Source organism: Neodiprion fabricii, chromosome 2 (genome assembly GCF_021155785.1).
Source record: "Neodiprion fabricii isolate iyNeoFabr1 chromosome 2, iyNeoFabr1.1, whole genome shotgun sequence".
Lineage (NCBI taxonomy): Eukaryota > Metazoa > Arthropoda > Insecta > Hymenoptera > Diprionidae > Neodiprion > Neodiprion fabricii.
Window position 1 is genome coordinate 38,173,965 of NC_060240.1, and position 17,948 is coordinate 38,191,912.

At 41.7% G+C, this 17,948-nt stretch overlaps 1 protein-coding gene across 3 annotated transcripts in view; it reads left to right on the forward strand.

Moving 5' to 3' along the window:
• Positions 1 to 3,997: 3,997 nt before the first annotated feature.
• Positions 3,998 to 17,948, forward strand: part of LOC124176900 (allatostatin-A receptor) — a 32,443-nt gene continuing 18,492 nt past the window's right edge. For 2 of the 3 annotated variants that reach the window (XM_046558741.1, XM_046558740.1), the window contains exons 1-3: positions 3,998 to 5,774; positions 8,757 to 8,886; positions 16,159 to 16,437. In XM_046558741.1, coding sequence (XP_046414697.1) covers positions 5,371 to 5,774; positions 8,757 to 8,886; positions 16,159 to 16,437 — 813 coding nt within the window. In that variant the 5' untranslated portion in view covers positions 3,998 to 5,370. The remainder of the gene's footprint in view (positions 5,775 to 8,756; positions 8,887 to 16,158; positions 16,438 to 17,948) is intronic. The other variant, XM_046558742.1, reaches the window with a different exon arrangement.

The window sequence follows — 17,948 nt, forward strand, 5'->3', positions numbered from 1 at the left end:
ACTTAAGTCTTTCCACGAGCTGGTCAACCCTTATATACTCGCTGCCACAATAATTACGAGTTTTCCAGTGCACGCTGGGACCCCAACATTTTATAACCGTAAAAAATTTAGTCACGCGTCCTGTGTGCAGCACAAAAATCAGTCGTTTTTTTTCCAGAATTACAGTTCGAACTATCGTCAAATGCAAACAAAGAACTAATATTTCATCGTACAAGAATCGTTTTTTCTTTGGTTTTTTTGTCGTTTGTTCAGTTCCAACAAAACTTACGTGGCGTACAGCCAACTTCAAAGAAATTGTCCCGTTCCTCCCCGAGCGAGTCGAACGACTGTGAAAGCACGCGAAGAATTTTACTTCACCTTTACTATCCCCGTCGTCAACAAAGCTTTATCGTCTAAAGATAGTACCTTGTGTGTAACTGGGGGTGCCTGATGTAGGTGAGGGAGCCGTTTCTTCGACGTCGCGTTATCGATCTGATGGAGGGTGGTAAGTATCAGGCACATAACTCAAGTTTTTCAAAGTTTAAATACGTGTTGGTACGAGTCGACGAAAAGATGATCTGGGAACGGCGACGGCGAAGGTAATAAATGCGTTGATGGAGCGTGTAAAAGTTCGCAGACTATGTGTAGAGGATGAAAGAACAAAGTGATACGCAAACCAGGTGAAATCGCGCCCCAGTCGATCGTCGATACTTTACCGCAACGTGACAGTCGTAAAACTGCGCGTAAATGGCGAAAAAACAAAACGAACAAGAAGAAGAAGAAGAAGAAGAAGAAGAAGAAGAAGGAAGAGAAGCAAAGGACCTGAAGGAAATAAAAGAAAATAAGGCCGCTGGTCCTGCAAGGATCGTTTCCGCGTCTTGGGCATAGCTCAGACGAGTTTACTACACCTGTGGGACTGTGAACTATGACTTCTAGGATGAAAAAAAAAAAAAAAAACGGCGTCAAGTTTTACAGCCGTTGAAAAGTGGATAAAATCTGTCGTCGACGTTTCCGGGTCAATTTCGTTTCCGGAGTTCGAGCTAACAAATTGGCCGTGAGATTTTTTTCCTCAAATCATTGTCGGACGCGATTTTGAACACGCTGTACGTAATTCTGTGGCAGCATTTCATCGCAGAGCTGAAATATACTTATTCGAGTAACGATCTCGTAATTAGTAATTCAACGTAAAGAAGAAGCTTTTATTCATGTCAAGGTATAGAGGGGATCCTCGCTGCATTAGAGCTCCATTTAAGTCCGCAAAAAGTCCTCTTTGTCCTTATTCCGCAGCCCTCCTTGTATTCACCATGCCGGTAAACCCAGGTCGCTCCCATCCCTCGACTCGAGGTTAACAAAATAATCTCCGAAAATGAAGGTGCACGGAAATGAATCGTCGGTTTTTGCGCCGGCGATGTTTTTTTTTTCAATCTGTTGTTTTCTCTTTTCACTTCCCGCTCCATTCCCGTGAGTTTTTCTCCTATGTTTTATTTATTTATATATTTTTTTCTTTATTATTATACTTTCGTCTTTGTCTTTTTGCACTGTCTGAAGATATATATATATATGATTTGAGACGACAATTAATTATTATTAATTACAATTCTGCGGTGAGTTGGTTTTTGCCCTCCCGTTTCTGCCGCTTCTGCTGCTGCGGAGACAAGGGAGCCGAAATTTATATCCGCTATGGCGAAAAGTAATCTGCTGTTTTTTATTACTACTATAACTTCCAACGGGCAGCAGTAAAACGGAAACGACAGGATATCTGCAGATCGGAGCTCGATAATCCCAAATGCCAATCTATCTGTTCGTGGGATGAGAAGGGTAGGTATAGTTTCTCCGTGGTAGTATATTCGCAACGTCAACCCTAGAATACCGAATAACTATTCCGTTAACAGGCAGGTGGAACGAGCTGACGATTCTCGAACTTTGAACGTGACGCTGTTACTGCGCCCTGAAAATTCCATTAAACATCGGACTGTGAAACGACAAGAAAACTGCTCATTTTGCAGAAATCCATCCGTATATTTCTCAAAATTTTGTTCTGCATGAAAAAAAAAAATACTCACAGTACTCCAATCTTTCGCGTATAAATCGTCAGTTGGGAAAGAGGGTTTTCGAAATGCAACCAACGATTTGTACAACTTGAGCTGAATTTTAAAATTCATCGATAAGTTTTTTCTCGCAAGGTTTTTTGTCCAACGCACTAAACTACCATACATGCATCAATCGCGGTTAAATATGAAGATTCTGACAGGGGCTCCAAATCTTCACACGATTCAAAAATTACACGTCACAGACGTCAATCAAGCGTGAAGTGGCAAAGAAATATCCGGACAATTGTTAAGGAAGAATCGAAGCTTTCCAAAGGGCTTTGTGCGATGCACGGCGGTCGGATCAGTCGCTGGTTTTCGGATAATAACGGTGAAATTTCGTTCCTTCAAGTTTCCTAACGAGTTTTTTCTCCCGTTGGGATCATGGTTACCGACTTGGACCTTGTGCCTGACGACAGAAAGACATATATTTATTGACTAGACGGTTGAAACCCCGATCCGATCAAAGGGTGTAATAAAACTGTGAACTTTCCACCGCGGTATCCATTAAAATAACTCAATTTTTATACCCAGATATAAAGAGCTGGTTGAGTGAACTACGCCAGCGAATCTATATGCGTTACATGTGCACACGTCTCTCTCTCTCTCTCTCTCTCTCTGTGTGTGTATGTGGGTGGAATGCAGACGTGGGAAGCGCGGTTTAGTCGGCAAAAGTTGAGGGTGAATTGCTTACGCGGTTTAAAACGAAGAATTACCGATCTGGAGAATCGGTTCAAAGGCTCGCAGTGCCGGAGGATAAATTGGATTGCTCGCCCAGCATTGATTGAAAGCGATATTTTATTGGATACTGGATAACGTCACACCGCCGTTGCAGCAGCCCGGCCAACGGTCGCTTCGCAATTACGTCTGTACGTTCTGGGCAAAAAACTGAAAAAGAAACCACCTCGATACTCCAAATAACCGACTATCGGTCACGGCCGATTTTCTTGTACTCGTTCCGAGTTTGACTCTGGGAAATCTTACTCATTCCTCTCCGGAGGTTCACTTATCTCATCAAAAATCCAACCCCTTTTTTAATTTACAATTGTAGAGCCAAAGTATATTAATAAATTACCATTAAAATTCACGCTGCATCGAAGTATCAAACCGCAATTAGCATCACTTAGGAGTCGGACTAACTTTCAACTTTCATTGCGGTATGTACAACAGCGAGTTTTAGATCATGCTAAAAAAGAGCTTGTTAATTTTCACAAACGAATTTATCGGTCAGTGATTTCATCTTCGATCATTCCTCCAAAGTTTTAATAATACTAATGATTAAATTTTCTTTTTATGTTGGATCATTTGATCGAACAATTAATCACTACACTTAATGCATGAAAAAAAAAACGCGAAAAGCTTCATAGGCAACTAGTGAGTCGCTTAAAGAAATAGGAGAAAATTTTTTTCCCCAGATAAGCTGCGGCTTGTGTTAGATTACCAGAAGAATACAGCTAGTGTCCTGTGAAAGTGGTAATTACTTCCGGTCGATAATAACACTGATTCCGAGAACAACTATGCCTAGATTGGGACTGGCCTGGGTAAAAGCTCGATTAGTATTGATCGAGGGACGAAAAAAGACTGCCTTACCGACGAACAATTCACGAAAGTGGCAACGAGCTTTCATCCGACGAGTGGTATTCTGCTTCAGTCGTTCGAGCGACACGCGCGCCAGATCAAACTTTGATCTCACTGCTTTAGAATAGGACTGGCGTGGATAAAAGCTCGACTAGTATCGATCGAGGGATGAAAAAACTCTGCCTTACCGACGACCAGTTCCTGAAAGCGGCGGCGAGCTTTTACCGACGAGTGGTGTTCCGCTTTTCAAAATCGACGCACGCGCTTCAGTCACTCGGTCGAAACGCGCGCCGGCTCAAACGTTGATCTCGCTACTTGGTATCGCCGGTTAAATCTCCGACAGTCGCGTCGCATCCATCGTCAGCGACGTAACTCCAATTCAGCGGTCCCAGTGACGTCGTGATCGTTTCAAAAACGAACACGTGACCAATCAGCCCCTCGAGTTTAGTGGTAAGAATGGAAAAGCTCTGATGCTGCCCGCCCGAAAACACCTCGCGTTTGATTAACGTGCCCGTTTCACGCGCTGTCGCGTTGAACATTAACCACGCAACCTGAACGACCAAGATCGCACTTCGCGGGGATGATTATACGACGCTGTCAACGTGTCCGCTCCTATCGAAAAGCATAAATCAACCAGGAGTAGTCGGACCCTGTAATAAACGACGCTTTATCAAATTGGCCAATCGATGTGCCCAAGTTCTTTAATTCTCTGTGTGGAATCTGACGGTTCCAAACAACGTGGCGGTTACGCCGAAACGTTTTCGCTGCAGGAAAAAAACTGAGTTCAAAATAGCGACGAACGAAGATTCATGAAAAAATCGCAACGATTCGTTCATCTCGACCGCCGCTTTTCTACCTCGGAATTTAAGCTGATGCAGGAAATTCTACTGACATAATTCACTCGAGCAAGCATAAAAAAGTTTGACGACGTTCGGACCTGACGATAAGTTATTCAAGTGGACTTTCGACTCGCCTCGATGTTTATGAAAAAAAGCACAAGAGAAACGTTTTATCCTCAATGAAACAGATCGAAAGTAAAACACGTCGAACCGAAGCTACGTGACTGGAAAAACAAAACCGTGGCTGTCGAGGCGATGAAAGCTCTCCGCGATTTTTACGAAGGGGTTGGAATTAGCTGGAAAAAAATTGCTTCGCCGTGAAGTTTGGGATTCTGTGCACACGATGCTGAGAGCGGCGAGCTTTTAATCCGGCAGAAAACCGGACGCGATATCGCCGTCGCTTCGTTCAGTTTCATGTCGATTTGCTCTGTTCCAGTCACCGTTTTCTCGCTGTTTTGCGGCTGTCCAACCCAAAGTCAAATAACTCTATAAGGTGTGAGAGAGAGAGGAGATGAAGTCAGGCCGAAAATGGCGAACAGGAAGACCGGCTTATCGCTCACGGATCGCCTTCCGATCTCAAGAATCTCCGACAGTCAAGAGCGTAAAATAGTGAAGGCTTGCAGGAATCGGATGATCGTAGCGTTCGTCAGTGCAGAGATGAAAAAAATGTGTACAAGTGAAGGGTAAACGATGAGAGAGCTGTAATTCCCGTGAAATTTTGTGGAAAAAAAAAAGAAAAAGATCGTGGGACAACGCAGAGGCCTTGATGATCAGAAGCTAGCGAAACTTTGCGAATAATTCGACTAAAAGCTGGGGGAAAGTATCGGTGAATAAACGGCGTACGAATTTCTTCTAAATATACAATCAGTTCCATAAAGTTCACCAAAATGGACGGCATTTGCAACACTTCGAACGCTACCGTCTGCACCTTCAATCAGTCGAGCCCCGACGATTTTGGGTTCGGATTCGACCATCAGCTGCTCCACAATATCGTCTCGGTCGTCGTGCCGCTCCTATTCGGCGTCATCGGGATCGTCGGACTCCTTGGAAATTTTCTAGTCGTTATTGTCGTTGCGGCAAATCCCGGGATGCGATCTACGACAAATTTGCTGATAATCAATCTCGCCATTGCCGATTTGTTGTTTGTGATATTTTGTGTACCGTTCACCGCGACAGACTACGTCCTGCCTTTCTGGCCCTTTGGAAATTTGTGGTGCAAAGTTGTTCAGTATTTAATCATCGTCACTGCCTGCGCCAGTGTTTACACTCTGGTCCTCATGAGTCTCGACAGGTGAGTTGAACGATTTTTCTGTACGGCAATAGTGTCAAACTTTTCGTCCAAAGTTTTGATTAAAAATAAAAAATGAAACCGAGCGTGCTTTTTTTCTTGTCAGGTTGAAATTCGATTTTGAAAGTGTGTGAAAAAGTTGACCCGAGATCAAATATTGTAGACATATATTGTGATGGATTACCATTTGGGGGGAGGGGGACTTTTAACACATCAGCGTGTGAAGTAGGCTTTTTTATTTCTACCGTCAAACACTTGTAGGATCGTTAAACAAGCTGGCTAAACAACATGATAAATTGATATTCAATCAATTCAGAGTATCGGTAAGAAATTTTGTACGATGTGTTGTGTAGTTCATTGATCGATCATTTATGTATTTATGCTGGCGCTTTGAAAGAACCCGACAAAATTAGTTTGACGAATATCTAAACGATTTTATCGGAGAGTCGTCATTGACACCTCTGTATATTTTAAATTTCCTATCTTTATTTCTTTGCAATTAAACCACAACGCCGGAAAAATTCTGGCATTCACGATTCTCGCGAAGCTTTGATCTTTTCACATCGGTACAATGACCGCGACAGTTTCGCCCACAGTCAAATCGAATAATACGCACGAACACAAACACGGATCTGACACGAAGTAGAAGGGAAAAAGGAATCGTGATAGCGGTATAAAAAAATGTCGTATAATCCGCTAAAAGGTTCTGGCGCTGAGTAGTTTTCTCATCAGCAATTCCTAGAGCGTGAAACGAGGGACAAGTTTTTATCACAGGATGACATTGTATGTACATGCTATATATGCACGCGCGTGTATCTATAATCTAATACACTAAACGGTGCGTGCGATAAGAAGTTGTCTCGTATCTTAATAACCGATACTTCGAGCAGGTACTTCGCGTCACGGCATCTTATCGCGGTTAAGAATAAACTTTTATAAATAATTTTCCTCGCCATTTTCTCGTTACGAAACGGCTGAACAGGGCGCAAGCTTTTTCCAAAATTCATTCAGACATTTGAACTTGTAATATAATACAGGCGGGAATACGGTATAGAGGAAATTCCCGTAATTGTATCTTAACGACGGACCGTAAGACGCGATAGTCCGGACTGTGAATAGAATTGGATTTATGATTGAAAGGAATAAGTCTGAAACATGCAGAGGCGTCAGAGCTGTTGATGGTACAAGCCGTAAAACAAATTGAGCAAAGAAGTACGTCATTGTCGTATTTCGCGTTTATTCGCTCCGTTTCTGCATCTAGGAGACGCATAGCGTCAGATTTGTATCCCGCATATATTCGTCGTGAAAGCTGCAACGGTTTTACGTTCGCGACGCCCGAGTTCAAAGCTCAGGTACCGAGAATTCAAGTCTCGAGGGTTTGACGGAGCGGCGGAGTTTCTACTTCTGCATTTCGAAACTCCAGTAGTCGAGTAACTTTTTTTAAATTTATTTATCTTTTTTTTGCAGCTAACGTGACTGAGAGTCACTGTTCTGCGATATAATTCTGAAAAATATCTGAGTTAATTGCGTGGTAATCCGAGCTGTTGAATCAGCTCGCAATTAGGCATTGGGTGGAAATTAATCGGATATAATTCGAAGACTTTCTCGATCGTTATAATTATGGGAATGGCGGAGCATGAAATGACGGGATCCAGGGATGAGTTTCGGAGTGCAGAGATTGCGGAAGGATACTAATTAGCCATGAGAGTTTACCCCCGACCCAATCTCTATTTATCCAATTATTCCACGTTTAAGGTGATTCGGAATTGAGCGGTTTACTCAGCTGAAATTTTAAAACAACAAAGAATTCTTTCACAATAAAATTTTCGGTTACATGATGGGGTGGAATAATGCCGGGAGTTATTCCCGCCCTCCCTCCACCCCCCCTTGCATCAACCCACCTTCCTCCCTTCCACCCTTTTTTTTCTATCTGTCCGTGCATTATGAAATACCAACGTTTGTACTTTTCCACGAGTGTAAAAAAATCGCGGTAGAATATCTACGTTTCTGATAAAAATTCGCATCAAGAACTCCGGTACGAATGTTTTATTCCATAAACCGCGTAAAGTTCTACGCATTTTCTTTATGCTCGATTAATATAAACACTTGATGCGAGTTACTGAGATACTTGTTTTTTTTTTCTTTTTTGTTGGAATTCCGACGAGTGCTGTAGCGAATTGCGACTCAGCTCTCTGCCAAACTCAGCCAGTTTTTTTTTCTACCCCTTATGCGTATCAGGAATTCATGCGCGAATTCTTGTCAACTCCGAGACGCTGTGTTATGCGTATTTATTTCGTTTCGTACACATTTATCAATGCGCGTGGAGAAAAAGATGCGACGGTTCAAAGATTGCAGATCGGTAAGATTTTGCGAAATTCAGGATATGTGACTACAATTGAAAAGTATGAAATAACACGGATTATCTCTGGTGAAGTTTTGTAACTACATTTTGGTGAAAAATTCATCAACGTCAGTAATTTATTTCCATTCACACAATTATGATTAGATACATAGTATCGAGTTGACTGAAATTTATCGAAGTCTCTCGATTTATATGTGCGTACAAAGTGATATTCCTGCCTTAAACAAAGGCTAGTCAGCCCCGAACATAAGTCTTTCCCTAATTTGACGTTATTACAAAAAATTCATATCCAATTTACATCCCAATGCACAAAAAAAGGGAAGCTTATTGTTTCAAGGGGTAAAAAATTGTCTAGCATCGGAATTATTATACTTTTCTCCTCTACCGACCGTTGTGAAGAAGCTTGAAATTTCTTTGATATATTCTTTCAAGTTTCAGCTTTGACAGCCGATAAAGTACGGACTTTTATGATACCTCGCAATTCTATCGTAACAACTTTCACGCAAAAATATTCGTAAAAATTCTTTTCTCCGCGCTGAAATTAGCCGCTCGCTCTGTTACCGGAGCTTCGATCTTCGATCGCCTCGAACAATGTTCTAATCAGACTTTCGCCCTGATTTCAGGTATCTCGCCGTGGTCCACCCCATAGCCTCGATGTCCGTGCGAACAGAGGCCCACGCATTTTTCGCAATATGTATCGCGTGGGCGGTCATTCTGACGGCCTCGATTCCAGTCCTCATCATGCACGGCGAGGTGAGTCATCTGAAGTTTTCCCAGCTTGGTTTTACCTTGCATCGATTGACGGAAAGCAAGGGAGGAATTTCGACCGAGCTTGACAAAAGAGCAGGAAAAATCTTCGCCTTTGGGAATTCGGATTCCAGCGTACAGATTTTCACCCACAACACCTCCGGATGTTCCCGCTATTCGCAATATCTGGGCTCAGTCTGTCAGCTTCGAATATAATCAGGATCCGTGTTGCTCAATTATCCTAGCTTTCTAATTACCGCACCGGCCTGCAGGTATAATTAAACGTGAATGGAGTGATTCGTCAAGTCGTCGGCATCTGCTCGATGAAAACACCCTCAATCATTGGATAAGAAGCCTGCAGTTCTCCGGAGCTAATTAGATCTCAGTTTGTAATTATAGAAGCTGCGGGTTGTGTACACGCCAGCATCCCGCGAGCTCTTGATGACATTCCGTACCTCTGATACGTATATAAATATAAGATAGATATATATATAATATATATTAGACTGGTCCAAAAAAAAAAAAAAATCGACGACCTTTTCTTCAAAGTCACTCGTTTAAGAGTTATAGGAAGAGAAAATAAGACGCCCCTTTCAATTTGAACCCTTGATATTAATATTTAGTGGTTCCTGAAGGCAATTTTCCACTTTCCAATTGATTACCGTTGGAAAATAAGTTTTGTTATTTCTGAATTTTGTCGGAAATTGAATTCTCTTTAAAAAATGTCCGTTATAACTTTTTCATGAATAAACTTTTTCAACAGTTACTTAAGGTTAAAGTAAAGTTAACGTTAAATCGTGTGAAACTTCACTTTCTTACCAGCGAAAATATTGGACTTATCACAAAATATTGTGGAATTTTGTTCTAAAGCATTTCAACCGCTATGAGATCATGTCATTCAATTCAGTTTCAACCTAAGCAAATTTATTTTGTAATTATTGCAAGTAATACTATGCAATATGTGTAATTCCACTTTGAAAGCACCTTTTTCTTAGCAGAAAAAAATTTTCTTACGTTGAAAATTGATTGAATAAAATGATTTCATAGCGGTCGAAATGCTTTACAAAACAAATCCACAATATTTTGTGACAAGTCCAGTATTTTCGGTGTTAATCTCGAAAAAAATGAACCTTGAATAACTTTTGAAAAAGCTTAGTTATCGAAAAATTATAGCCGATCTTTTTTGTACAGCATTCAATTCCGTACAAAAATATTTATCGGACATTCACGTACATTGCCTCGCTACTGAGCTGCAAAATTCAGAAATAACTCAAATTATTTTCCAATATCAATTAAATGAAAAATAGAAAATTACATTGAAGAACCACTAAATATTAATATTAAGGGGTCAAACTAAAATGGGCTTATTTCCTCTTTCTACAACTTCACACAACTTGTCGGCGCTGATTTCGTTTCTTTCCCTTAACTTTTATTCACTACGGTCGGTTAATTTCTTCGACTCTCATCGAGCACGACAAAGTAGCAATTTCATGGTGAATGGAAAAATAATGTAACACAAATTTCCAAAACCCGCCTGTCATGGCTTACCCTTCAAAAAATGAGCGAATTATCGTTTTCTCATTTGAAAAACCAAACGAAATGAACGCAGTAATTACGACACGAGGTAATCCGCACCATCGACATTTCTCGAAGGCGACCGAAGCTGTTCCCCTGAATTCTCCGCACAAACACGGGAGTAGGAACAGACATTCACACGGAATATAAAGAACTCGAGATAAGATTTGTGTGAGTGAGTCGATGCGGTCGGTGATTCGAGTTTTCTCCGGCTGAAATGTACACGTCCCAAGAGCCTGGGTACGGACTGCTTCGTGTATCGCCAGCTTAAACACGGCGGAAAACTTCTTTTCTTTGCTTAAAGAGCTGCCGTGAGTTTCTCCATTGTACGAGAGGAGTGATTCGAAAAGCCAGGTGCACCGTTTGCCTCGGAAAATACTTTCTTCGCCGTTATCATCTTGTCCCTCTGTGAGTCAAGCACCGCTTCATCACGATGCTTTTCGCGATATTTGTCGAGCATCTAGTTGCTACCTTAACTTTTCAAACTATTGTGAACAGGTGCTTCGGTATGGGCGCAGACCCTTGAAACTGGCCTTGCTAAAATTTGTTCCGCAATTTATCCCTCTCCGTGTACCGGTTCGAAAATTCTGTCAAAGCTTTACCGAACGATTGCTGAGTGGCGAACATATTTTTGGTAGCAAAGTTATCCACGAATCATGATGAATTTATTTCATTCGCTTCATCACGGACAGTTGTTCGAATGTGATTAAACTAGCGATTGATGTTTCTTTGAGTGCAGGTGTCTAATTTAGTCAAGTAGCTTGTTGAAATGACATTTGAATTGCGATAAAAGACTTTGATTGCGCAAAAGTCGACGGTAAATTTTTCATTTCGATTTCGAGAGTTCGATTAATAGTTACAATATATTTGGGTATATTTTTGTGTTCGTATGCTTGCGTCAACGGGTTTGTTGGAACAAATAACATTCTAATTAAAAGTTCGACGCTGCTGCTGACAGCGTTGCGCGAAAACGACGGAAGAGATGAAACCAATATTATATGTGCAATGGGATTAAAATCGCTTTGAAACTGAACATACCAATTACGATCGAACAGTGTCACGGACATCGGGAATTTATCTTGATTACTCTTCCCACAGCCAATTCTTTGCACTCTTTCTGTCTGCAGCGTGGTTTCCATATTTTTCCAATACTCATTTCGGAATATGTTATATTTCGATTTCAGATGTGTCTTTCCATTCTGCGTACGTAGACAAGCACTGCTCGCATCGGTATTTATACGATTGTTCGTATATTCTTTATTTTTCGCACAAATCGAATAAATTTCGATGTCACATTGATCAAAGCACGCTGCAGGGCTTTATTCAAAATGCACCGACAAGAGGAGCTTTGCTCGTGACCCAATAAAGTCCACGAGTCTGATTTGAATGGGGTTGTTTTTCCGCTACCGTTATGCTCGCAGGGTCATCGGAGCAAATATCGTATAAAATTTGAATGAAATTTAATGAAAAAGGGGAATAAAAATCCTGAAAATAAACCGACGAATTTGCATTTTTATAGCCAAGAATATCAAAGAGCATAAGCTACTTTCTGTGTTAATGACAAAAAGAAACCAAGTTTTTAATACATTTCCAAGAAGTTCGCCAGGCTTTTTTCAAACTGGGTCAAAAATTATCAGCTAACAAAAATCAGAGTATCTCGCTCTTCGCTTAATTCTCGCGATTTACGCCCAGCCTAATGACGTCGTGAGTATACGCAGGCATTCAGCCAAAAAAAATGAACCTTTTGCCCTCAGAGGTAGAACATATTTGAATTAATTCCCATACACACAACGGATCAGCGTTATCTCAAGCCCAACTGATACCATAAGTCTGCACGGATCGTTGCCACCCTGACCAAATATCGCCCGATGGGATTAATCGAAACCTGCGCATATTATCTATTTCGTAGTATCGACGATCGCTGATTGCGATTGCTGACCGTAATCGTGGACAGAAGTTGATCTCATTCAATTCACGGCTGCAGCTTCTATCGGTTTCATCCACAAACAACCATGTCGCCTTATCGAGGACGACTCGAAGTCCGAATTGGTCCGTCAGTCAAGGTTGGAAATAATCCTGTAACCGACCCCAGGCGATCCTGTGGGAGTGGGTATAATCCGCGATTGTATCGATTACCTACGAGTCCACATCAACGGTCGCGATACTCCGTAATGGCTTGTATGGAGTTGCAATGTCCGAACCAATCGCTGACAGGATTTGGCACCGTAAAGCGACGTCAACGTCTGTCGATTGTTACGAGAGGTTCTTAGAGTGTCAATAAACTATCGCCGTCCGATCGTGAAGCTCGATTACCGTTGGCGGAGAACAAGAATACGAGTCTCGATGTTTTTCAACCAATTTCTCCATACATCGTCTGCAGAAATTTCCACGGTAAATTTACCCCGACGGATCGATGTCAAGAGTGAATCCCGGGAGTGGAAATCCAGCTATAAATTGCACGTGGGTGTCAGCTGCTTCCTCCTAGCAAACGGACGGCAAATCCAGGCGCGTTCAAGATCCCTGCCGGATATGTTTATTCACGCGGATGAGATCGGAGCCCGAGTGCAATCTGCGATGCAACGTTATACCGGAATAGCGTAAACCCCGACACATCCTCTGTGCATTCCCGGTTCGACAATCTCGTCCTGCAGGAAACTGGTGAGAAATTTGCGCCGCGAAAATTTCTTCCGGATAAATGCTCGTTCGAAGAACGTGATACGCGCAAATGGAGGGCTTCAATTTGCGAAATAACTTGTGAAACGTTGCGGAAATTCGCTGAGATTGTACGGTGAGAAAATTTATTCCCGATCGGAACTTTAATTACAGCCAACGTGTGTCCTTCGCTTTTACAATCCTTCTATGATTGTATTCCGTTTTTGCGAACCTGAGAAGTTGCAATTCCTTCTTAGGATCGGTTTACTCGAAAACCGCGTCTCTAATGAAACGCTCCGAACGACACTTGAGGCTGGGTATGAAATTGTTGCAGAACTTTTATAAAGCGCGCGGTGTGGTTAAAATTACGACCTCATATATACTACGCGTTACTTTACTCCCTCTTTATTATAGGCGGGGATTATATTCACGGTGAGGGTTAAAACGAGTCGAGAGAGGCAAAAGTAAAGCCGGCAACGAGCGACCTCCTCGTCCTCTTACTTCTTTTCTAGATGTTTTTTTTTTTTGTTTTTAATTTTTTTGTTAGTTTTCTATTTTCTTATTTCTTTCCACATTTAGACGGAGAAAAGTGCATTTCATCCGCTCGAGCCAAAGGTAAACTCGCCTTGGGAAATGAAGCTGCTTTACGGGACAAAGTTCGCTGCAGTCTCTTACTGCGACCGGCAATCCGAGTTGTAATGAAATTTCTGCATAATTATATGAGCCTGCAGACAGTCTTCAGACTTATAACTCCGGCTTTAATTAGAATCCTCGAATCGCCCCGTCGCGCTCTGAGCTTTATTTACGCGCCCCGACGAATCTCAGGATCAAGAATAGTCTCATTACTTGCACTATACTCGGTTTGGAAAGAAAAAAAAAACATACTTTTTTTCTCTGCAAAAATTACCCGTAGTTGAATTCTAGCCTGTTTGAATTTATTTCACTCGAATTATGGTGTGCACTGAATTCACTCCAAGTTTCAGTTTGGACGATAATAACACAATTATATTCTCTGTGCTAACTCGTGAATATTTGAAAAGATTCATATTTTCACCAGCAAAAATTCTCGACGAAGACGAGAAATTTAAGAATTATTCTTATTATTATCATTATTATTATTTTATTATTACAATGATTCATATCAACCAATTTTTTACCCCTGTTTGAAATGTTTTATCTAAAAATAAGCACGCTTTGAAATTATGTGCTCAATTTCTCAGAAATTCTTCCTGTTTCCTCTCTATACTTTACACGTGGTGAGATATTATCGAATTTTTCAACTAATTTGTATAGCGTGCATTTTTCAATAATTTGCACAGGGAAACATGACAAGTATGTCTGTAGACTCTGAGAAACTGAATTATCGGATTACTTTGGAAGTAGAATCGATGAAGTATTTGAATACAAAATTGTTTCGAAACTGCCAGAGAACTTCGAGAAATCTTTTCATAAAATCGTTTGAGATTTCAGCATAAGTGTGTAAAAACGTCGTATCAAATCTTCGAAGTCTTTGTAAAATGCAGCAATCTTATCATTGAGAATCTTCGAAATGGCGTGAAATCTGTATGATTTGGAATTTTATTGTCACGCGGTACATAGAGAATGACACCTATGAGTAAATTGAAGAATATTTATCAGATACAGCATAAGTCAAGTTTCCCGAAATACGGGACATCCGATTTCGACAGCGAGACGGGCACTCGTCCGTAAATTCTTTTCGTCAATCGAGTCGAGTCCATTAATTTTAAGATCGCTGGAACAGTCATTCTTTCGTGATTACCTTTTTTTTCGAAATCCTGTTCAATGTAGCTTCGTCAAATTTTTTGCATAACTTAGAGACACGCTAAATATCTTCTCTGGAATAAACATACAAGATAAATCAGTTAGATCCAGACATGATCAAGATGTGTGACTAATTTCCTTACCTAAATCTATAAACGAATTTTAATTATAGTAATTCTCTTCTTCCATTAACTTCGCCCTAAGCAAATTGGAATATCGTTATACTATAGACCTGGTGCATAAACAAAGCGCGGGACGGATCTTGATGAAGATTAACCCTGTATATGTAGCAATAGTTAATTAATGTTGTGCTAAACGCTGTATTCGGTTGTTGAGAAGCACGAATAGATTGGCTGAAGGTTCTGCACAGCGCCGACCCAACTGCTAAAACAATCACTGGGCGATTTGCGTACTTCTCGACTAGAAGGAGCCAGTTGAAGCGGGGATTTAGAAGAGAGACGGCAGACTCGCAACAGATTACGAACCAAGAACCGTAGTTGAACACTGATTGCAATTTGGTAAAACAAAGGCGCGGCTGCTGGGCTGCGGTAGTATTCCGTTACTTATGTAGCAGCTAAGCAAGGCTCTCCCTTTGTTAACCCTACTTAACTAGACGCAAAGCCGATCCGTGAATTTTCAATAGTTGAGAAACTCCAACACGTATAGAATTTTGCGGGGTATTACAGAAGTTGAGGGTTCCTCGATAATTAGAAAGTACCCGGGGATATTTCGCACAGCGTGATTGAAGCGCGAATTCATTGTACGTCGTATCAACTTTTCTTGGATTATGTTCACACGCTTCGACTATAAAAGAGCTTTTGTAGCTAATTCGTTGTAATACCGTTAAAAATAAGAAACCCGGATGGTTTTACTCTCGAGCCGGTGTTACAACCAACTTCAAACATTGTTTTATCTCGTACACTCTGTTTGTTCCCGTATACAGGGTACTAAACTCTGGCTATGATATACGGATGATCAAATATGTACCTCAGCGAAGCGCGGAAGGTTATTGAAAAGATTGGCGAAAAATGTGTGCCAAGTATTTCTGTAACAAATCTTTCCAATCGTTGGAAAACATCGGTGCTACCACCACGCAAGAAAATTCTTCCGTTTCCTCAACGATTTCCGCGAAGTGGAAGATTATGCGTTGCGAAAGGTGGAAACGGCGAAAACACATCCCTGCTCTTTACCCTCTGAGATTGAAAAAAGTTCGGCGCGTGTCGCGAGGATCGTTCGAAGCTGAAGCCGCTTCTTACATTATGTACGTAGATTTGCTTTGTCTTCCAGGATCAGTACAATTCCACAACGGAGCAGGTGACGGCCTGCCGATTTCTTCCCCAGTTCAACTGGCCGATGTTTCAAGTGACGTTCTTCCTGACCAGCTACATCATCCCCCTGACTCTTATCTGCGGCCTCTACGTCTGCATGCTGCTCAGGCTCTGGAAAGGAGCTCACGTCAGCGCCGAGAGCAGACGCGGGAAGAGAAGAGTCACCAGGCTCGTCTTGGTCGTCGTTGGTGTTTTCGCAATCTGCTGGTGTCCCATTCAGGTGAGAAATATAATTCTCAAACGATTCGGGGAGTCGCGGAGTCTGGACGAATCCGGATCGGATTTCCCCTGCGTTGCGTTCCTCGAATAAAGGTGAATTATTCTACGGGGGACGATTGTTACATCTGCACTTGCCAAGATTATCAGACACCCTAACCGTGGTCCGTACCTACGTATGTCACTCAGTTGGAACAGCGACGAAAGACTAGAGAATGAAATGGAAAAGTTTCCGTCAGTCGATATACCGGCTTCTGCCTATGTATATTTTATCATGGTCGCAATTTCAGCTGCGGCGAGAAGAAAAGTTCGGTGTATATGACACAAGTTGGCGGAGTGAAAGAAAACGCGTCAAACTGAGAACCGACTCTCAAGGGCGAAAAAAGTGAGGGACAAAAAACGCGGGGCGCGGTTGCAGACGGAACGAGCCAAAATATCGATTATTCGCTTCGTAAATCATGCGAGGAAGAATTATATTCACATTTTGTTTTTCGTTTCCATTTCAAGCTCGTATTCGACACACGCCAAGTATTGCGGTATTACTGTTATCATTACTCGGAAAGAGTTGGGCCGAATCAAGGGAGAGTCTGAAAGGTATTACTTAAGTCGTGAATCAGAGGTAGTTCCATTAGATGTAGTCGTGATCACCCGGCCTAATCTCCAATTTCGACGAAGCTTCGGCTTTCTTATTTCATATTCTCCGCATTTGCATGTATTCGTAATTATAATTAGAGAAAAGGGCGCGGCGAGAGTCACGCAAGCTTAATGAACTACCGCTGGATGATATCGCGTTCATGTATATTAAATAACCAATCTGTCTTCGAGAAATTATTTTTACCAAAGTAACGCGTTCTTTGAAGCAGCAGTGGTGTTAAAAACGACTCATGTTATCAAAGCAATCAGCGTACCGTTATTAATTTGACAGGTATTCCTTTGTCTCGGTTATTCTGACAGAGTAGAAATCGATTTGAAAAGCATTGCCCGCAACGTCCGGATTAATTCTCACACCTGATTGTCGTTTTTTGGGAAACCAGGTTACGTTTAGTCGTTCAATTGGCGGGTCACAGTTTTAAATCGGGTATGCAAACAAGTTCATTACACGATTCTCCAGCTGTACCGCAATATTGACGTTTCATTCGCGATATTGAGTTTACGCCGAGCCGACGGCTCGGGAAACGTGCTTTATTTCACCTGTTGACCACTGGGGAATACTGTTCGTTTGTAGGTGAGCAGGCAGCAGTGTGAATCAGATGTGCGCATCAATCTGCCCACGTTGAATCTTTTACCCCGAGTCCCTGGCATACATGATGATTGAAAACGTGATACTTAATCATCGCTCGATGCGTCGATTGATTACGATTATTATTTACATTCGACAGTTGCAAATGCGTTACTCGACTAAACACGGGCCTGCATTATATACGCGCGCATACAACGAGTATTATACTTAGGTACGTGTACACGCGTAACTATGACAGTCACACGGATGCTCATTGGTATTCGCATCCAGTAGCT